The following is a 23,471-nucleotide window of genomic DNA, read 5'->3' as shown; positions in this document are numbered from 1 at the left end:
GTTTGAGGCCTGAGCCCCACGTTCGGAATCACGGCCCTAAGCTCTCCCTGAGGTATTGTTGATACGCCCTTTTTAACAACCAGTATGCAAATATTGTGTATTTGTTTTGTTCAGTGTTCCCCTTGAAATATACGAAAGTAGGCGGAAATTTTGCGTTTCGAATTTAAGCATAGTCTGTTTTGAGTTTGTTCAAAATCCCACTCAGAAACTTTTGAAAGCAATCGTAAGTAAAAGTTGAAGCCTTGTGGTCCAGTAGGCAATGCTATAGTGTTGCCTACTGATAAATCCTGCGTAAGTAGCATGATAATTTTTGGACTCTCAATAAACGAAACTAAAATGGATAGATTTAAAATATCTCTTATTATTTTATAGGTAAACATAAAGACACAAGCATAGTTTCTAATAGGAAAAGAGAATATTTATAGTGGCCATTTCCATTGGCTTGATGGGGATTCACGTACTTGTGGTTCCCATGGTTTCCAAGTAAGCATTTTTCTTGCCAATATTAATTCATTTTCTGCCTGTATGATCAATTCTTCAACCTGTCCACAACCGACTTTCTTTTCAAGGACAGCAATGTCTTTTTCCTGCAAAAAGGGAAGAAACAATTAAAGAAGCAGAAATCAGCACGCCCTCTAAAAGAGCCAAAATAATGTTTATGAGTGGGATTGATCTCAATATTGGTTTGCTTAAGCAATTTTGCGACCAGAGCTATCCCATCCCCAGAATTAGAAAAGATCTTGTCTTTTATACCTATGTAGTGGTTCTCTTTGCTGTGATACAACAGTAGCAACCATCACTATATATTGTGTTTTTTTCAAACTTTATTTTAAGCTTATGGAGATCCTAACTGACCTTATTCATATATAAAAAAAGGTAGGCTTTGGAGTGACTGTCAAATTTAGTGGTTCTGATGAATCTGATCATAAAACATTTAGTTTGATATTTAAAAACTGAGGTAAGTGATTGAGTTAGTGAGAGGGAGAGACTGAGAGCAACCGGAAGAGAGAGAAAGAATGAAACAGGCAGAGAGAGAGAGAGGGAGATTAGTTTACATGGAGTGGCGAAAGATTCACTCAAACAGTCAAAGTGGTCAATGTATACTCTGTGCATAAGGAAAGGTGGGGGGGGGGCTTAATCCTTGAATCCTCCCTTATAAGCACATCATTGTAGTGTTATCCCCTAAATTTTCGTGAAATGGCGCCCCTGATACCCGTAGGCTAAATTAATTATACTCTAAGTAAATATATGCAATTAGATGCATGAAAAAGACAATTAACTTTATTCTATCTAGAAAGTAGTAGACACAACAAGCCAATAAAAAGATACAAGCCATACAAGTCCTGACTGAAAGCAAGAGGAAACACAGTAACAAATAGAAGAAACTGTTTTTCCTGATGATCAATGATTCAATCAGTATAATAGTGCAGTTTACTACTGGGTTAAGAGCAGTAAAATCTCTCGTACAATTAATTTCCTAGCTAGTAATGAAACATCAGATAAACACACAACTAAATATTTTATATTCAAGTTCAATCATTTTTTTTTTCATATATACATGTATATATTTGACATAGGCCCATGGAGAGACAAGCTAAAAAAAACTAGGCCTAGACAAGAAAATAACACTACAATGCAAAAATAAACACGACGGCAGAGATACAATGAAACAACAATAATATGAAAGCAGCAGCTAGCCCAGGATCCATAAATAAATATGAAAAAAAAATCAATATTATTAAATATAAATTAATACTAGAAGATAGCAGAGGCCCACATTCACTCAGAGCAATAAACCATACAAATAACTATGTTATTAAATACGCTAAATAAAGATAATTTTGAACTAAATGAAATTTAAGATTCCTTTTTATTAAATGGATAAAAGAAAAGTTATCAACAAGATCCTTGTGAGCATCCCGGCACCGGGCTATTGACACAAACGGAGCAAATTTAGATATTTCAGTACTATACTTGTCAATGTAGATACTCTTTTTTTGTCGAGTGTTATGATCATGATATCTTGTGATTGGGAGAACAAACTTTGATTGAGGTAATATGGCTGTAACTTCTTAATGTCGTAATTGAATTTGAAAAGCTTCGTAAAGCAGAGTAGCAAATAAATTAGTAAATATACTAATTTATAAATAGTAAAATTATAATAAAATAGTAAAGCAAATAAATGCTTCGTAAAGCAGAGTAGGGCAAATAATGCTTCAACCTTTGCATTAAACCATCAAACCAGGAAACCTTTAATCGTTGTTTTTAAATGTGTGTTTTTAAAGATAAGCTTTCGTCAATCACAATTCCAAGGTACTTATCGTTTCCGCCCGAAATATTGATAATAGATACTTTGAAGAAGTAAATCGGGTAATACGAGGGCAGATATTTGACTTTCTGCTGTAAATTATAAAATTAGTTTTTGATAAAGTCAAAGCAATAAAATTGAAGAATACCAATCAAGAACATTAGAAAATGCACTATCCAGTTTATCCTCCAACTCCTTGTCATTCCTCTCAGAAAGTAAAACTGCCGTATCATCAGCAAAATGTATGTTGAGACACGGGATTGCCAAAGCACGGTGAAGATTATTCATATAAATTAGAAAAAGCAGATGACCTAGGACAGAGCCCTGAGGTACCCCAACCTTCGAATACTGAGGAACAGGCGGAGGGAGGAAATTGCCTCCATCTATTTGTTGCTTTCTCTTATCAAGATAAGATTTAACTAGTTCCAATGCCGGTCCGCGCAGACCATAATTATCCAATTTACAAAAAAGAATACAAAGGGATATTGTATTGAATGTTTTTTTAAAATCTAAATATGCTGTTGCTGGAATGTCACCTCTATCTATGAATTCATGAATATATTGGATGAGAGCAAGGATAGTGTGTTCATTATTGTGTCCAGACCTAAAACCAAATTGAGAATTTGTGAAGAAATTAGACAATTTATGGAAATCATAAAACCTTTTATAAATTGCCTTCTCAAATATTTTAGAAAAAGCTGACAAAATAGAAATAGGGCGGTAATTTGATGGGTTTCAGGAGATTCACCTTTATGAAGTGGAATTATCCTCGCTTCAATTTCTTCATTCAGTTTCTGTGTGACCACGTTTTTTTTAATTAGACTAAAGAGTTCACACCCTAAGTGTTAACAATTTGAGTTTTAATAGCAATTTTTGCATAATAGGTCCATGTTTTTGTTGGTGCTATTATTATATTATAATCTGAATACTTTTCTTTAGTTCTTCCCTTTTTCGGGTCTAATGACAATTTTTTTTTCCCAAATGGCATCAGAAATCAATAGCAATCAAACATGGATGATTAAGGGGCTGAAAAAATTCAAATTTCTCAAAATGTTGTATTTTCAGGCTTCAGTCTGAAGAGCTTAATCAAACTTAATAGGTTGCTCGCAGCTTATAAGCGACTATATTTTTTCGAACTCTTTGATGTCATTAAATAAAAAAAACAAACAAGTTTTTTAAACTGAAAGTAAGGAGCGACATTAAAACTTAAAACAAACAGGAATTATTCCGCATATGAAAGGGGCTGTCCCTCCTCAACGCCTCGCTCTTTACGGTAAAGTTAGACTCTTTCTCACAACTTTTTTTAAATAATAAAAACCTTTAGCGCAAAGAGCGAGGCGTTGAGGAGGGGACAGCCCTTTTCATATACGGAATAATTTCTGTTCGTTTTAAGTTTTAATGTCGCTCCTTATTTTTAGTTTAAAAAAATGTTTTTTTATTTAATTTTTGAACGTTTTTGAATTAATGCAGGTTTTTATTTTGGCTCACCACACATGAATGATTAAAAAAAATTGCATATTCATTTTACTTTTATTTGGTTAAAGGGCTTTCTCGAAAGTTTAATTTCATTTACGAACGTTTTTATTAGTAATAAATATACGTAACTTACGAATTAACTTACGTAACGAACTTCTATATTCATATATTTTTAATACGTATATTAGGGGGTTTGCCCCCTAGTCAATACCTCGCTCTTTACGCTAAAGTTCGAATTGTGTTCCAATTCTTTAAAAATGACCCCTTAATCACAAAGGCCGTGAATTAGAAAAAATAGCTCTTATGAAAGTTCTAAAATCTTTGGCTTAAACAGCGAGGTATTAAATAGGGGGCGGACCCAATCATATACGTAATAGCTTTTGTTCGTTTTCAGTTTTGACGTTGCTCCTTACTTTCAGTTGAAAACTTTTTTCTATTTAATTTCTGATCGTTTTTTTAATAATGCTGGGAAATCCGGCGTCCCTTTCATAGCAATGTCCCTTCCCCCATGAAAACATCCTCCCACATAACCCCCCCCCCCCACAACCAGAAAAATTCCCCTGAAAACGTCTGTATACTTCCCAATAAACCAATACAATGTGTAAACATTGGGCAAAGTTCTTAATTTTCAGGCCTTCCCCCGGGGACTTTGGGGGATTAAGTCATCCTAAAAGACTTACTTATTATATGGTCGACCATGTTGAACAAAATGGCTATCTCAAAATTTTGGTAGGGTGACTTTGGGAAATAAATGAGCGTGGGAGGGGGCCTAGTTGCTCTCCATATTTTTGGTCACTTAAAAATGGCACTAGAACTTTTAATTTCCGTTAGAATGAGCCCTCCCACGATATTCTAGGACCACTGGGTCGATACGATCACCCCTGAAAAAAGAAAAGAAAAAAACAACAAAAAAACACACATCCATGATCTTTCTTCAGGCAAAAAATACAAAATTTCTATATTTTTGCAGATAGGAGCTTGAAACCTCTACAGAAGAATTCTCTGATACGCTGAATCTGATGGTGTGATTTTCATTAAGGTTCTATGACTTTTAAGGGGTGTTTCCCCCTTTTTTTTCGAAAACTAGGCAAATTTTCTCAGGCACACAACTTTTGATGGGTAGGACTACACTTGATGAAATACACTACACTTATGTATTTGAAATCAGCATTAAAATCTGATTCTTTTGATGTATCTATTGGTATCAAAATTCCGTTTTTTAGAGTTTCGGTTACTATTGAGCCGGGTTGCTCCTTGCTTACAGTTCATTACCTTGAACTGTTTGATTTACAAGATCAAGAGTGGAAAATTATCTTTTAATGATCATTACACACTGTGATCAAAGCACCATGTTCTTGATGCTTAGTATGCTTTAGATTGTACTTTATTGTTGTGGCAAATAAAATTCTGCCTAGTCTTTTGTCCTCTTCCAGTGGTCTAGACTGTATACATTTAAAAACCAATGAGCTGATGACTTTTCTAAATCAAGCACTTATGGTTTTATAACATCATCAAGGACTTCATTGTGTTTACAAAAATACCCCTTTAATTTTCTAAGTAATACGCTATTAAAATTATTCTTTCTCTGATGGTATCTTTTTACACAGATGTATCTTGTATTAAATCAAATTAGTTTGAAGTAATATATCATGAAAAGTTGCTGATGTAACATGAAAAGTTGCTGAAAATTATTAATTTGTCTTAAGAAGAAACAACTTCAAATCCCCCACAAGATTCACCAAATACATTATTATTATGGACAAGTCTTAATGTATTGTAGTTGATAGCAGAGTCAGTTTCAAGAGATTTCTTACACAAAAAGAGAAAACAAATAAATAGGAACTTACTGCATTAACAACAGAAATTCTTTCCATGACAATTTGTTCAGTATATTTTCTGTAAGCTGCACCTTCGGGCATTTTCTGCAGAGCTCGTAGAATCTTCCCATATAGAACAGACAGCGTGTGATGAGGAGTTTTTGATACTGCTAAGCCAGTCAATCCAGTGGCCTACAAGTCAAAGTTCCTAATTTGGTAATTACTTAATGAAATTCATATACCAATGTCAAGTCCTTAGGGGTTTGTTTTCAACTTTTCAGCCTGCTTTATAAGGAAAATCAATAAAAATTTGAAAAAGGTTTCGTAAGAAGCCTTTATCAACATAGATATGAATGGACTTCAAAGAAGATATGCGATAACACAGGCAAAAAATACACTGCAACAATCACACTATTTTAATCATTTCCTTAAAAAAAAAAACAAAAAAAAACATTGCAGCGTAAAGCTTAAATAGTGCTTTTGCACTCCTACAGAATTTGACAAAGAAAAAATAATACATTTATACAGGAGAACAAAGAACAGAAAAACCTGATTGATTACAGTGGTTTCAAAATATTGTAAAAGGAGAAAAAAGTTTCCTCTCCTTGGTTCTTTACTTAGTGTATTTGACTATTTTTGCGCTAATTTTACATCAAAATATACTTTTAGACACTGTACATAACTCTATTGGTACTAAAATTTGGGTCTTTAACATTAAATTAAAAACCAGATCAGCATTAAAACTTAAAACGAAGGGTATTTATTCAGTATATGATGTGGGTACCCCTTCCTCAGCCCTTGCTCTTTACACTAAAGTTGTAAAGTTCTTTAAGACACTTTTCAAGCAAATAATTCAAATAAAAAGAATTAAGGTTGAAGAAGGGGTAGCCCCCTCTCATATACAGAATAATTTCTCTTCATTTAAATTTTTTATTTGTTACTTCATTTAAGTAACAAAAAAAACTTATTTTAAAAAATTCAGTTTCTGACGGTTTTTCAAATCATGGAAGGAAACCAACCCCCCCCTCTAAAAATTTACTGTAGAGAATTTTTCTTGTAAAATATTCTCTGAAAAGATCCCTCCCCCCCCCAAAAAAAAAAATTCTACATTTCAGTTTAACAAATACAATATGTGAACAATGGGAAAATTACATAAATTACAGCCTTTTCCCCAGGGGCTATGTGGGGTCTACTTATCCCCAAAGGTATTGTTATTGGATATTTCAACTGGATTGAAATTCAACTGAAAAGTTCAAGCTGAATCAAATAAGTGTTACAAATTTTTATCAGATGTCTTTGGGCAAAAGGGCCTAGTTACCCTCCAATTTTTATTTTATCCTTTTTATTTTTGTTCAATTGAGCCCTCTCTAGATTTTCTAGGACCACTGGTTTGAGTCGATCCCTTGCCCCCTGGAAGAAATACCAACGAAACAAGCAAATAAACATGCATTCATGATCAATCTTCTGGTGAAAATACATAATTCTACGTTTTTGTACAATAGGAGCTTAAAATCTATATTGTAGGGTTTTCAGATATGCTGAATCCGATGGTGCTGTTTTTAATTAAGACCATTTGACTTTTTGGGGGCATTTATCCCCTTTTATGAAATTAATTAAATAAGCTTTCCACTAAATCAGTTTTTCAAAGAAAAGTGAAGAACTCCATTAAACAAAAAATGAACAAAAATAAAATCAAATAATCTACCAAGCGTGGAACTACAATAAATCAGCATCTATAAATAAATGAAACCCAAAACGAACAGAAATTACAATAAATAACCGAGTCAAACCCAAAACGAGCAGAAATTAGCATAAGTTGGCCGCAAAACCCATATGCCTTCCCAAGGCCAGAACAAAATTTGCACTTTACTGAAAAAACGTAAATGTTTTTACTTTTATAACTTTAATAAATAAAATAATATTACCATTTTGATTACTGAATATGAGTATATGTATATTAAACTGACAATGCACATTCATTTGTATTTTTTCAGTAAAGTGCAAATTTTGTTCTGGCCTTGGGAAGGCATAGGGATTTTGGGCCCAACTTATGTTAATTTCTGCTAGTTCTGAGTTTGACTCGGTTATTTACTGTAATTTCTGTTCGTTTTGGGTTTCATTTATTTATCGATGCTGATTTGTGGTAGTTTCATGCTTGGTAGATTATTTGATTTTATTTTTGTTCATTTTTTTGTTTAATGGAGTTCTTTACTTTTCTTTGAAAAACTTATTTTGTGGAAAAAGTTTTTTTTAATTAATTTCTGTTCGTTTTATATTGACATAGTCTTTTCAGGGAAAAAGAAAACAATACTTTAAATATTTCCGTTTTTAAGACTTTATAGTTTGGCCTGCTATTTGTATGCTGGAGAAAAATTTTCAGAAATTTTAAACAGCATACACCCTTTTAAAAATCTGGACACAAATAGTACTATTTAATTTAGTTTCCTACCTCCTCTAGTTGACCTGAAATGGAAAACTTGATACCATTCACAAAAAATCTGTTTACTTTCTTTGATAGCTTGGATACACTTACGCTATTTTGATTTGGTTAACTTTTAAGAGCAGAAGTAGCCCCGAAAGTTTGAACATAATACCCTTAATCGTTCTTGGGATACTGCTGAGATGCCTTATTGGAAATTAGCATTATCATAGTGCATTTTGATTTAATCTTAAGGCAATATTTAGTTTTTAAACATAATGGGCAAATGGGAGGGTGGGAGTGGAAGGAGGATTAGTTGCCCTCCAATCACTTTCGACTATTAAAAGGGCATCAACCCTTTGTACTTTCAATCAAATGAGCCCTTTTCAAAGTTCCCATGACAACTCCTTCAATACAAAGAGCCCTGGTCTAAACAACAACAACAACAAAAGATAATATGTTATACCCACATTGATCTTTACTATAAAAATGTCAAGCCTTCCAATCACTTTCGACTATTAAAAAGGCCACTAGGCCTTTCGATTTCTAATCGAATGAGCCCTTTTGGAAACAACAAAGCTTTCTATAAACACCTTATATGCCCCCAGGGCATAAATTACAACCCTTACCCTAAGGTCTGTTAGGGTTGTTGTCATCCTCTAAGACCGAACTCCCAGAAAATTTAACTACGTTAAACAAATGGCTATCTCAAAATTTTGATTGGATGTGTTTGGGGAAATGATGGGCGTGAGAGGGGCGGTAGTCACTCTCCAATCACTTTGAACTATTAAAAATGACCCTAGCCCTTTCTATTTCCAATCAAATGAGCCCTTTTGAAGTTTCTACAACAAAACTTTCAATAAAAATCTTATATCCCCGAAGAGCATAACTAATAACACTTGCTCTAAGTGCTGGGGGGGGGGGGTGTCATTCACAAATACCGAAGATCCAGAACTTTCTACTATGTTGAACAAAATGAGCATCTGACAATTTTGATTGGATGTATTTGGAGGAGTGGTGGGTGTGAGATGGGGGTTAGTTACCCTCCAATCATTTTCGACTATTACAAAGGGCACTAGCCCTCTCAATTTCGAATTGAATGAGCACCTTTTGAAGTTTTATGACAACTCTATCCATAAAAACCTTATATGCCCCCAGGGCATAACTTACAACCTTTGCCCTTGGGGCTCTCGGGGGTTTATCATCCTTAAATACATAATTTCTAGAACTTTCAACTATGTTGAACAAAATGGCTATCTCTAAACTTTGATTGAATGTTTTTGGGGACATGGTGGGTGTAAGAGGGGGGTTAATTACTCTCCACTCACTTTCGACTTTTAAAAAGGGCAATTTCAATTTCCAATCAAATGAGCCCTTTTTGAAATTTCTATAACAACTGTCTATATAAACTTTATATGCCCCCAGGGCATAACTTACAACCCTTGCACTGAGGGCTCTGAGGGGGTTATTATCCTAAAAGACCTAATTTCAAGAGCTTTCAACTATGTTGAACAAAGTGGATATCTCAAAATTTTGATTAGATGTGTTTGGAAAAATGGTGGGCGTGAGAGGGGCATTAGTCGCTATCCAATCACTTTCAACTGTTAAAAAAGGCACTAGCCCTTTCAATTTACAATTGAATGAGCCCTTTTGAAGTTTCTATGCTTTCAATACAAACCTTATATGCCCTCAGGGCATAACTTCAAGCCCTTGCCCTGAGGGCTGTGGGGGGGGGTCTTCCTTAAAGACGTAATTTCCAAAACTTTCAACTACGTTGAATACAATGGCTATCTAAAATATTGATTGGACGTGTTTGGAGAAAAGATGGGCGTGAGAGGGGGGTTAGTTGCCCTCAAATCACTTTTGACTATTAAAAAGGGCATTAGCCCTTTGAATTTCCAATCAAATGAGCCCTTTTTCAAGTTTCTACAACAAAGACTTCAATGAAAACCTTATATGCCCCCAGAGCATAACTAATAACCCTTGCCCTGAACACTGTGGGGGGAGTGTCCTGCTCAAAGGTATAATTTCCTGAACTTTGAACTGCATGGAACAAAATGGCTATCTCAAAATCTTTATTGGATGTGTTTGGGGAAATGGTGGGTGTGGAAGGGACGTTACTTACTTTCCAATCACTTTCGACTATTAAAAAGGGCACTAGCCATTTCAATTTCCAATCAAATGAGCCCTTTTTAAAGTTTCTATGACAAGGCGTTATATGAAGATAATTGTAGTTTCTGAAAAGATATCCCACGAGGTAAGTCAATGAACTTTTAATTTAAGAGTTTAATAATAAGCATATTGATGCAGAGGTTGGATTTTTATCTATATAGTTTATTTATATATGCAATTCTTTTCCTGTTAATTGCATAGAATTTTAAGCCTGTCAATATTTTTTTTTCAAAATTTAGGAAATGTATTTGCATATCTATAAAACCTTACAAATTCTGATTGAGCAAAGTTGTGAGGCTGGAAACAATTTTGTTGTACTTCATTTAAGCAGAAGATCCATTTTGCAAGATTTCACTTTTATAATAAACAGATTTTTAAAGGTCATCAAAGGTCAGGACCCTCTAGAGTCTCTACAGGGAGAAGGAGTGGAGGTAGGTATTACAAAATACCTTCCTGGGACATGCTTTAGCCGGTACACCCATTGCTGAAAGTTTCCTTTTCATAACCTAGACCATTTCCAAGACATCCAAAAGCAGCTAAAGAAGAATTTTACCCAAAATATAGGCCTATATTGTCCCTGTAGGGAAAATACCTCTTTTTGGGGAAGACCACTTTTCTTTGGCATTCCAGAAAAATAGAGATGGGTTTTTGGACCACTCCTATTCTACTACAACATGATGCAATGTGAGGGTAGTTACAAGAGCCCCACATTCCTGGTGAAATTTCCACCAATAATTTGTGAGCATAAATTAAAAATGTGGTCTCTGTTTTGACTAGCAATTGAAAAGAAAACAATCTATTTAATATTTGTGAGTTACAGAATAGATATCTAAGCAACAAAAGTTACATTTTTAGCAGAACACAATCAGCTTTCTGTTAATATGTGAATAAAACTGAAACACTGAAAGGATATATACATCAAAATGGAATAATTGGTATTTCTAAAAAGAGGTCCTTGTTGGTAAGTCAATGCAGTAATAATTTCAAGTGTTTGATCTTGAATAATTTTAATAATAATGTTTGACAATTAAAGTCATTGGTTCTTTATACTCTAAGCAACAAATATTGTCATTTACTCTTATATAGAAAGCACTATAAAGTCTTCTGTATGACTTTTTAAACATCACATTATTATAGAGAAATGAATAAAGTTATACAGAAGACTTTTTGGTTTTCTTATTTAACATATGACACACTAAAATTTCATACAGAAGGAATTATATTACCCCACTGATACATAGAAAAAACAACAAAGTCATATCAATGGCTTTTTATAGCCTAGGCCTACACAAGATTCATATATAGAGCAGCCTAAATAAAGTCATACAGGTGAGTTTTTAATATATCATTCTACTATAAAGTATTATGAATAAAGTCATACAGATAACTTTTTATGCCTCCTGCTATTATAGAGCAAACATAAATAAAGTCATACAGATGACTTTTTATACCTCATACTATTATAGAGCAAACATGAATAAAGTCCTACATATGACTGTTTATGACTTTCTTTTATAGATCAAATGTAAATAGTCATACAGATGGCTTTTTATAGCATAGGCCTACATGATTTCATTTATAGAGCAGCCTAAATAAAGTCATACTGATGACTTTTTATGCCTCCGGTTATTACAGAGCAAACATAAATAAAGTCATACAGATGACATTTTATATCTCATATTATTATAGAGCAAACTTAAATAAAGTCATACAGATGACTTTTTATACCTCTTGATATTATAGAGCAAACAAAAATAAAGTCTTACAGATGACTTTTTATACCTCATAATATTATAGAGCAAACATGAATAAAGTCTTGCATATGACTTTTTGTTGTTTTCTCTATGTATCAGTGGGGTAATATAATTTCTTCTGTATGACATTTTAGTGGATCATATATTAAATAAGAAAACCAAAAAGCCTTCTGTATAACTTTATTCATACTTCTCTATAATAATTTGATGTTTAACAATTCATACAGAAAATTTTGTATCATTCTCCATCTTTTCTCTAGAAAAAGAAATATATAATTACAAACATACAAGGTATGAAAAGTCATTTGTATGACTTTATTCATTTTTGCTCCATAAGAGTATGAAATAGAACATGTTTGCTCTGTAATAGTGTAAGGTATAAAGTTATCTGTATGACTTTATTCATATTTTCTCTATAATAGTGAGATATATAAACAGTAATATATATGGCTTTATTTTTGCTTGCTCTATAATAGCATGAGGTATAAAAAGTCATCTGTATGACTATTTATGTTTGCTCTATAAAAGAATGAGGCATAAAGTCATCTGTATGTCTTTTTCATTCTACATAATAGGAGAAAGTATGATATTTTCTTCAGTTTGACTGTATACTGCATTCTATATACAAGTAAATGACAATATTCTATCACTCAGATATAAAGACAAAAATTTGTATATTGTCATATGTAGGTAAACCACATATTGATGCATAGACTAACTAAGATTTTTAGCTAGGCTATTCATTGATATACACAATTCTTCTCAATTCCTCTTTGGTAACAAGGTGTGAGGGTTTTAGTTTTACATAGTTTTGCTCAATTGGATACTGGTTTTTTACCCTATTTTTATACCTGGCTCTATTCTTCAAATTAATCTAATGACACAATCAATGTTCATGGCAACAAGCAACAGGATTCTCATGAGTTTTTCCCTATCTGATTTCTGCTCTATACTAAGCTTCTATCAAAAGTGCCTTCCTAAGCCAAAGGACTAATTTGGGTAAGTTTGCAGGTGGCACAATAATTTAGCTAGGATGAAATTGAATACATTGTTTGATGCCTTTTTTAATTCAATAATTGCTTCTGTGTCAAATTGCATCTTGAGCCCTTAAAGGGGTGTGATGGCATTTTATATAAATTATGAAACAGCATAAAAAAGCATCAAATGATGTTTTCACTTTTATCCTAGCTAAATTATATGGTCCACTACAAATTTACCTACCCCATCCCCCTAATGTGCAAATATATACCCTGAATTGTCAACAGCAAAGTTTCAAACTGCAAAATTCAGTGCTATTTTTGTTGACAGCATTTGAAAACATGAAATGTTAGGAAAACAACTTATATTTGTGTTGCCCAATAAATGGGGTTTGAATTGTTATAAATAAGTATTTTTTTAATACATTACTCTTGAACAACCTATATATAAGCCAGAGATATTTTTTAACAACTTTTCAATAGCTTAACTAGCCTATGGTTGATAACTTCTTTGGGTGGTTACAAAAATAAATACTTTTGGGGCTTCTTTAAGGCAGCCCCTGCAATTTTATCCTAGTTTGGACTATGAATTCACCCCTGAAAGATTCATTTCCCTGACTCAACCTAGACTAGCCTACTTTCAAAGACAGCAGATAAACCAAAGTCAGTAATTTTATTTGGGATATTGGGGCTAATATAGATCATATAAGAAAAATTACGTTAGCCTACCATTTTTGCAGTTTTTATTGATGTCATTTTCAAGAAAATTTAAGGGCACGATTTTTAACTTTAAAAAATTGTTCTTTATGTAAACATCAAACATTGTCAAGCATTACATTAAGGTCACTCATTTGCAACTCGATAAAAAAACGCTAATTCTTGAAAACACAAGATACTGAGCCATTAAAAATGCTCGATTTTTGATAAAATAGCACTAAATCAGAAAAATTCTAAATTTATAATTTAGCTGTTTCGAGAGGTAATATGGTCTTGTATTATTAACTAGTCCCTTCCTGGACTCCGAAAAATAACATTATTTTCCTATTTACTTTTTTCTAACCGAAATTTCCTCTGGTTAATGAAAATAGCCCCTTACATAATAAAAATAATGTTCTGGATTGGATTCATTGGCTCATTTACACCAATATGGTCCAATGTTAGTGGTCTAAAAAATGGAGATTCTATCGATTTGTTTACTTTTCCTTTTAAACATTTTTATCTTTATTCATTTTAAACCCTTACAAATTAGAATCCGTTTTCTCATTTACTTTAGTTTTGGTTAGTATAATTACAATGGCAGCAGCTTTGATGTCATGCTAAATTTTATAAGATGACGAATAAGTTGGAGCAGCCGAGGCAAAAGGCTAAAAAGAAATATCTGAGGAAATGATGAACAAAAACTGAAATCTACGGTTAGAAGACAAGTGACAGCAAGGTTCATATCGAATCAAAAACGGAATCTGCAATTGGAAGAGAAGCAACAGCCAGAATCACATTAAATCCTTGAATAATAAAAAATCCTATAAAATGCATGATTCTTTGAAGGATAAACTCTAAGAAGTAGTTGAGCACACTCTTGCAAAGATTTTGAGTATAAAATCCTCCCTTCAAGGCCCTTTTGAAGTTTTACTAAATAAAACTAAAAATCATCAAAATGTCCTTTATTTCAAATCGCCTACACGGTCGGGCCGATTCTTATTTTTTTCGTCAAGACAATAATACAAGACACGGTCAACAAATACAATTTTCACAATTAAAAAAACAAGCATCTATATATAAAATCAAGCATCTAAGTTATAAAGGGAAACAAACCCAGGCACAAAACTTTTTCATATCTTGCATGGGTTGTACATACTGGTTGTATTTTTGGTATAGGTTCAGCAATAGACCTTTGCAACCTTTGTCTACAAGGGGAAAACTCCGAAGGAAGTATATCACAGAGTTTGGGATTTTTCAAGATACCCTTTTCCAACTTGAGACTACGTTGTTGCCTTCTTTTTTCAAGGGTAACAAGTTTAAATTCTTAGAGGAGCGATAAATAGGGGACTTTAGGAGATTTAGACGCCACAAGCAGGGCACGGTACTGAACTCGCTAAAATGTCTCCGACTGGCCATGAGTAAGGGAGAAATGCCATACTTGACAACAATATTCGAAGATAGGTCTAATGAAAGAAAGATAGAACCTCAGAAGATGCTCGACAGGAACACCATAACGAGATAGCAACTTCATAGCAGAGATACCCATATTTCCACGTTTAACTCTGCAGCCTACTTCTTTGTCCCACTTCAAATCTGATGAAAAATGGACGCCTAGCAGCTTAATTACGGTTACCATCTGCTGTTGGTGTAGCGGAGGATAATATGTTGGTTCGATTCTTAAGGATAATATGATTCGGGATAATATGTATTGGAATTATAACGGATTTGTCCATATTCACTACCATGTCGTTACTGGCAGCCTGGTTCTTTATGTCTTCGATGGTACTGTACGCGTTGCTTGGGGAGTCCTTTTGGCAAATTTCAGTTAATGACAGATTATCGACGTAATTCTAGCTTACTGGATAGGCTTCTGCCAGCTTGTTAACCATGACAAGAAACAAAAGAGGACCAAGGATTGTTTCTTGTGGCACTCCATAGTAGATTTGAATCTCGGCGGAGTATGTGCTCTTATATTTAGTGTTTTTGCTTTCGATCCGAGAATAAATCTGGCAACGATTCGAACTAAGGCAGAAGTGATACTATACCTTGTAAGTAAGATGAGTTTACTGTGGTTGATGAGGTCGTAAGCTTTTTTCAGAGCTATTGCTATGAGGTTTATCCAGTAGCCTGGGTTGTCTGGGTTCTTGAGGATTTTGTCCAGGAGGCTAACCAAATATGAGCTGTTGAGGTCTTGGGAAGACTACCAAATTGCTTGGGATCCACCATACTGATGACTTTTTTCCTTTAGCCAGGATGAGAGGAATTGCTCGTAGACTTTGCTAAAAACCGGTGTAAGAGTGATCGCCAAACTCCATTGAAGTCATTAGGTGCGTCTGTTTTAGGCATCTGTGACACATATCCTTCTTCCATAAAGACGGGAAGTTGCCAGAAATGGTGATGTGGTTGAATGAATTGAAAGTGGTTGACTAAGTTCACCTGGGAATGCTCTTATGATTTGGATTGGGATATGAATTGGCGTCACGCTTATTTGTTTTAGAATTCTAATTTTTTTGGTCACCATTCTGGCTGTTATTGTTGGAAAGTCCTGATAGTCTGGATGTGGCTGTGGTGTCTCATCTGGGCGCAAGGGAGGTAGGATTTGTACAATACTAGTCAGGTGGGCGTTAAGTTGGTTGGCCAATTCGGTATCTGTATAATCCAAGTTGAAATCGACCCACTTATTTTCGTTTCCTACGAGTTTTTAACTTCTTTGTACCACTGTTAGGGTTTGGATTAGAACAAATCATTTACTTTACTTTGATAGTAGTCTTTTGCCACCTGGCCTTTCAGTTTGTGAATGTTGTTGTTCAAAAGAATAGCTTGCTGGCGTTTCCCTTCTTTGAACAATCTTTGTTTTCTCAGCTATCAGATTTTCAACATCCTTCGAAATGTACGGACGGTCGGCGGAGAAGGACATGATTTTTCTCTCGGGGAAGTAACTGCCACATTTTTCTAGTGGAGTATTTTAAAGAATTTTCTTCTTATGAATCGGCAGTGCTGGTATTCGATACATCTATCCAATTTTCTCTAGTTGTACAGTGCCCAAACTTGAAAAAACCGGTATCAGTGATTGGTCGGTTGGTTGTCTCTTTTGTTGTGTACGTTATTTTCATGCTGTTCAATGGGTTTAGCTCAATTGAGAAATAGTAATTGCCACCCAGGGTCAGGCTGTCTGTGGGACTTCTGTAGTATTTGGTCATATTTGTAGCAATTATGTCAAGTGATGTACCTCATTTTGTAGTAAGGGAATTTACAGTATTACTTAACTCAAACGCCCTGTAAAAATTTTCCAGTTTGAGCTCATTACTATCACCGAGTTAAAACATAGCACATCCGGACCACTACCTGAAACGTAGTTGGCACTCAGGTGGAGATTTTCAAGAAACCTTTTCTTCTGTTGGTAGGGCTGGCTAGGCGAGTAAAAGAAAGCACACACAGTCAAACCATTGATTCTCCTTGGAAGTCTTTTAGGTTGGATACTCAGCCACATTATTTCGTCATGGGATTCAAGACATGGAACATCAATAACACTTGTAGCTAACTTTTCATGGTCATAGATTCCAACGCCACCGCCTTTTTCCCCAAAGAATGATCACCTGGTCTAAATTTAAAATATTTATAAAAACCATTGATATTCAGAAGATCGATATTTTGGCGGTGGACCTCTGTTGCCACCAGTGCAATGGACTTAAGGATGCGTGCTAGGGTTTCTATTTCAACTACCTTATCCGGGTCGAGACTTTCAGCTTAGCATAGAAAAACTTTGGCAGTAAAAATTCAGATGACAGGTGCTCTTAAATCTTTATCCCCTTCGTGAGGCCGGTGTTATTAGACTCGTGGCAAGTTGAGAAAATTTCAAGAGAAGAAGAGTGAAATGAGTCTTCCAGATCACGACCACAAGACCCACCAGTTCTAGCAAACCACCACCTTTGCTCTAAACAACAGTATCTAGATAGTTGCTAGGGGGAATGGGTGAGCTGATAACCTTTCTTTCTAGATGGGGGGGGGGTAAAGAAACCAGTTGGGATTGGAAATAGTAGGGGGAGGTACCTGGCGGTAAAATGTTACCGAATCGGAGGGAGGAGGGGGTGCGCATCGTGGGGGCTTTCTACGTCGCCCTAAGAAAGGTTGGATCACAAGCATATCCTCCATCATAACCGATACATGAACGAAATTACACGATTTGTCAAAACACGATAAAAAAGAACAAAGGTCAACATGATCAAAACTGTTCCTGTCAGTCCTAGAAATACCCGAAATAAAATTTGCTTTTCCGCTTTGTCTCACGTTTTCTTTCTTTTTATCTTTCGCAATTTTCTCAAAATTACTATACACATCATCATCTGCCGATGATTTATAAAAAAAACTCGGTAATCACTGCGACATTCTCGTCATTATTTACTTGAATTTTATCTACGAGCTCGGCACTCACTGCAGCATTCGTTTGGTCCAGTTGAGCTTGATCCGTTGCCATGGTAACATCAGGTGTTTTTGGACTCTGTGACGGCTCACTAACCTTCATTTCATTTCGAATCGTAAGGAATATTGACTCGGTTTCAGAAATGTCCTCATACGGTATGGTGTTAAAAAATCAGTCAAATTGTGAATTGGCCAAAATTGATTTACAAAACACGTGGACGTGTTTGTAAATGACCCAAGGAAGAGAAACGACCAACTCCATGAACAAGATTTGAAATTAATCACAGTCAGCACACAAGAGGGCTTGGGAAGCTTCATTTCTTGAAATTGTCTTTGGGGTAGTTACTTTCAGGGCGGACTTGGGGGTGCTCCGTGGTACTTTAGTACCAGAAGATGGCGAGTGTGGTGTTATCGGTGATTCAGAAGCGTCATTCAGAGGAAGGGAAGACTGGCAGTTTAAACAGTACCCCTCACCATGTTTTTTTCTCTCCTCAATTGTTATTCCTACGCAGTTGGTATGTAGCAACTGCTTACACTGACTGCACCAAACCGTGCCGCTAGTGGAACGTAGCCTACACTCCGGGCATTTGTATTTCATAGATTTCGACGTAATGGCGCCAACAGCAGATTTTTTTTAGCCTGTTTAAACGGGAAACAACACGATTGGAGGTAGGATCTTCAACCTAGTCTTGAGTTCAATATGTCCATTCAAGTGAAATTACACTGAAATAATTAGCTGTCAAATATTTCAAGTTCCGATTCTGAAAATATTTTTCCAATAAAAGTCCGTAGCGAAATCAAATAACTAAATAATCCAAATTCACAATATTTTCAAGGTTGATTATGAGAAGCTCATAAGGAATTACAATTGAATCTTACTGCATAATGAGATTATATCCAGATTATATCCAATGGAGGTGTTTACAGTATGAACTCTCGATCAAGACTAGAACATAAAAAATTGATAGTACTTTCCAGTCAAATTATTCACATTTTCTGGATTGTCAATTAAGAGGACTTGATGGTGAAAAAGATCACCATATCTCGTCCACGGTAAACCCTTTTCATGGTTGCAGCGGCAGCTGCAACCTAGTAAAGAGCGAACCAAAGCCCATAGTAATCAAAAGTTCAAAAACGTGTTTTCCAAAAAACTGTCTTGTGAAAAAAAATTTCCATTTGACACTGAATCAGGAACGGTAACTAGTGTTTTGGTTAATCTTAGAAGTAAAAGTTTATTGCGAAAAGAAATTTATCGTGATTTCGAAACAGAGCCTGAAACCCATTGAAAATGGCGTCAAATAAAAAAAATTGCACCATTGGAATCAGCATGGTAGAAAACCTATTGTAGGATAAATACAGATCTCCACCTTGAACACCAAGGAAAATGACTGTTTTGCATGGGTAGCACTGATGTGTCTCCCTTTTTTTTTCTAGAAGGGCTAGGGGGTGGCCAGAGCATCATAGAGAGGTGTGTAATAGCTCATTCGAAAGGGAATTAAATTTGTAAGTGTCCTTTTTGAGTGACCAAAAAGATTGGAGGGCAAATACCCCCCCCCCCCCGTCCCTACAGGCCCCCTCCCCCCAACTAGTCCTAAAACAATTTTGTGATAGCCATTTTGTTTAACATAGTTCAAAGGTCCAATATATATGGTTCTGATGATGATATGACCCTCCATAGTCATTGGGGAAGGGCTGTATGTGGTATCTGGCGTATCGATATCGCACGTATCGGTATCGTGCGTATTGGTATCGCATGTATCGTATCGGGAATATCGGTATCCGCTGTTTTTTTTAGTCATTTTCTAGGCTCATTTTTTTAAAGCATGTCCCGGCAAGATATCACTGCAGCGGCAGCTGCAACCTAGTAAAGAGCGAACCACAGCCCATAGTAACCAAAATTTAAAAAACGAGTTTTGAAAAAAAACTGCCTAGTGAAAAAAAATTCCCATCTGACACTGACAAAATCTGACAAAAGTAAAAGTTTATTGCGAAAAGAAATTTATGTTGATTTCGAAAAAAAGCCTCACACCCCTCGAAAACGGCGTCATATCAAAATGAAAAGTGCACCACTGGAATCAACATGGTCAAAACCTTGTACAGAGAAGTTACAGTCCCCCTCCCTGAACAACAAGGAAAATCACTTTTTTGAATCGGTAGCACTGATATGTCTCCCGTTTTCTGGTTTTTTTTTTCTCTTTTTTTCAACAGGTCTAGCGGGCTACCAGAACATCATAGGGAAGTTCTTAATGGCTAATTCAAAAGCTATTTCTCTTATCTACGTATTTTTTATAAATTCTACCATCTGCAAGCGCCATATGGCACTAAAATGGCACTTTTGTGCTATTTCTCAAAGGGTGGCACTAGCAGGCTACCAGAATATCATTGACAGATCTTTTGTAGCTCGTATAAAAGATATTGCACATATCTATGTCTTTCATATAAATTCCAACATCATAAAGTTCAAATGGCACTAAAAGCGGCACTTTTGATGTCGCGTCTCAAGTGGAAAAGCTTCAGGGAAAAAAAATTTGATTTCCAACAAAATGTTTTGCTCGAATTGAAACCAGTAAAAAAAAATCCAATTTTTCTGTTGGAAGTGTGACTTGCTTATTGAATTCCAACAAATTATTGAAATTATTAAGATTTATATACTTTTCAGTAGAAAAAAAATGTAATTTTCACTCCAAATAGGCTATATTCAATGAACACGGTTTGAACTTCAACAGTAGTTTGAGGTTTCTTGAATATCATTTTAAATTTGACTATAGGACCATTGAAAGTAATATGTTCAGTATAAGCTCAATTAAAATACTTGATTATAGCAGAAAAAGGGGAATTCTAATTGAATTTTGAGTATAAAAAGATAATTATAAAAATAAGGAAATATATTTTTACTTTGAAATAAGTTGAGCTTTCTTGTCTGCAAAATGAACACGCAGAAATTTATGTACAAAAATTATTATTTAACTTTTACAATCGCTTTTTTAAATACATTTTTTGCGAGTTTCTGTAGGTAGAAAATTTCTTTAGATGCTACCTAACCTTAACAGTACTAACGGTGAAAATATATTACTTTCTGAATTCAATTTTTTCTAATTAAGAACGAAAATCCATTTGTGGGAACAACTTATGTTTTGGCGATGAACGTCATTTTTGTAATGAGACCCAAAAAGCGTTTCCAAAAAAATTCTTCCCAGGATTTGGCATAAATTTGCTGCTTATGGTGAATAACCGAGTAAGCAAATATATTGAAGACGTCTTTAAGGGTATTTCAGTCCTTTACGTACAAGTAAAGTAACCAAAAGCTTCCCCAAAAAAGATAATTTTCTAAAATGGTGCACATTTCAACTGGACTCAGAAATACTACACTTTAATAGCATGAATCGTGATTCAAAAACTCCAGTTTGCTATAGGATTAATTAAACAATAGGACGTTAGCCCAATAAGTTTTATCAAACAGTTCATAGTGTTAAACTGTAATTAAGGAGCGACTCAGCTCAATTGTAACCGAAACTCAAAAATGGAATTTTGATAACAATTGATAGGAATAGGGTTTTTATGCAGATTACAAATATATACATTTCATTATGTTTAATATCTACCCACCAAAGGCTCCAGGCCTCAGTAGAAAAAGGGATTTTGATGGATTAAGGGATTTTGAGAACAGGGAGCCTTATTTTCTAAGAAGGGAGAAACACCCCCCAAAAAGTAAAAAAATCTTAATGTAAATTAGACCTCCAGATTCAGCGTATCAGAAAATGTTATTGTGGGGGTTATGATCTCCTTTCTGCACAAACGTGGAATTTATGTTTTTGCCAGAAGACTGATTACGGATGCGTTTCTATTTGTTTTTTTTTTTGTTCTAGTGTCCTTTTTAAGAGACCGTAAATATTGGAGGGCAACTAAACCTCCTCCCAATACCCAATGTATCTATTATTTTGTTTTCGAAAGTTATGATTTGAGATCAATTTGACAAAAAAAAAAAAAAAATCATCTCCTTCAACTACCTACAAATGTATAATATTAGAATATAATATTGCTTTTTCATTGGAAAAGGCACTTGTTTCATTTAAAAAAGTTGAGGAAAGAACCGAAAGTGCACTTTGTGGGTAGGTACTATCAAGTCAAATTTATAAAAAGTGATTAAGTATAAATATAAGCTTGGACTACTATATATAGTAAATTATATAATATAAATTATATAATATCTACTATATATAGTAAGCTTATATAAATATAAGCTTGTGCATTGAAATACTTGGACTACTTGCAATTACTTGAAAATATTTGCAAATTACTGAATTAATTGGCCCACTCAAAGATAAGTAATTATTTATTTTCAGTGCTACGCTCATGTCGAAATTCAAGACTTTTGATGTTGTTCTTGCTAGTTTCAATAGTTACCCCCCTTGGCCGGCAATTGTTTTGCAGTCAAAAACTGGTGCTTAAGGATTATAGCGATATAGTTTTTTGCTATGGCAATCATTCTGAGCACCAAGTGACAGAGTCTAACTTGAAATTACTTTCGGATAACGCTAGTGTTCGCAAAAGAACGGAAAAAGATGTTGGTAAAGCATTTACCGAATTAGATTCGTTTCCAGACATTTATAAATCGTCATCACCTACTTATCTATCATTAAACCCAGCGAGCGTTATTGTAGAAGCCTCACTGGCACCTAGCCCAATCCTGCAAAAAATAGCTTTTACCCATGATGAATTAAATCGGACGCAAGTGAATCTTACAGCTGAGATTTCCCGTCAAGTTATGGCTAAACTATCAGACCCTGAAACAGCAAATCAAGAAATTGATATTATAGTCAAAAAAATTCATGATGCTATATCCATTGATTACAACCCAAAATTCCAAGAAATAGAAAAATCACTCAAAGGACTATTTGCAATGGTTAAAAGCTTGGAAAGTAGAATTTTGTCATTGAAATCGAAAGTGGATGATTTTGAACAAGAAAAGATGTTGGATTGCTTAGTGATGATGGAGTAAAGCAGAGGCCTGGAAATGATCTTAAGAAAGAAATATCAGTTATCGTTAAAGACAAGATGCTGGTCCCTGGTTTTGAAGTCAATAATATTGTAAATGTTTATCGATTTAGTTTGAATGACTCTAATGATCAATCCGAAGTGTCTCCAGTGCAAATACGCTTCAAAAATGTGAAATTAGCTCGAGTTGTTTTCAAAGAAAAGACTAAACTAGCAAAGAGTGGAATATTTTTATCAGAATCGCTAACAAAAAAGCGTCGTGAAATTTTAAATGCGGCAAGAGATTGCTTTGGTAAATTTAATGTATGGACTGACCGCGGGCAAATTTTGACCGAACCACCGGGTCAAACAATTATACGAAATTTTCTATCATTCGCGGATTGTGCTTAGATATTTTTTTATTTTTTTTTTTTTTTTGTGCATGTATATTTTATT

General features: G+C 34.7%; 1 protein-coding gene across 1 annotated transcript; it reads right to left on the bottom strand.

Moving 5' to 3' along the window:
* Positions 1-352: 352 nt before the first annotated feature.
* ND-13B (NADH dehydrogenase (ubiquinone) subunit ND-13B) lies at positions 353-13,782 on the bottom strand. Its single transcript, XM_089096418.1, has 3 exons — positions 13,653-13,782; positions 5,632-5,793; positions 353-587 (listed from the first exon to the last, which is right to left on the bottom strand). The coding sequence occupies exons 1-3, from the start codon at positions 13,677-13,679 to the stop codon at positions 420-422; spliced, it is 357 nt and encodes a 118-aa protein (XP_088952544.1). The 5' UTR covers positions 13,680-13,782; the 3' UTR covers positions 353-419.
* Positions 13,783-23,471: the final 9,689 nt, after the last annotated feature.

This window comes from Artemia sp. Qi Xiang Cuo, chromosome 1 (genome assembly GCF_049724085.1).
Source record: "Artemia sp. Qi Xiang Cuo chromosome 1, ASM4972408v1, whole genome shotgun sequence".
Taxonomy (NCBI): domain Eukaryota; kingdom Metazoa; phylum Arthropoda; class Branchiopoda; order Anostraca; family Artemiidae; genus Artemia; species Artemia sp. Qi Xiang Cuo.
Note: the sequence above shows the minus strand (reverse complement) of the source record. Positions and strands in the feature narration are given on the sequence as shown.

Bases quoted from the DNA above. Each gene is read 5' to 3' on its own strand.
- ND-13B (XM_089096418.1), bottom strand. From the start codon at position 13,679: ATGACATCAATAAAAACTGCAAAAATG. The intron at 5,794-13,652 runs GTAGGCTAACGT...TTTGACTTGTAG, and splicing joins CAATAAAAACTGCAAAAATG to GCCACTGGATTGACTGGCTT. The intron at 588-5,631 runs GTAAGTTCCTAT...CCCTTTTTGCAG, and splicing joins GAATTTCTGTTGTTAATGCA to GAAAAAGACATTGCTGTCCT.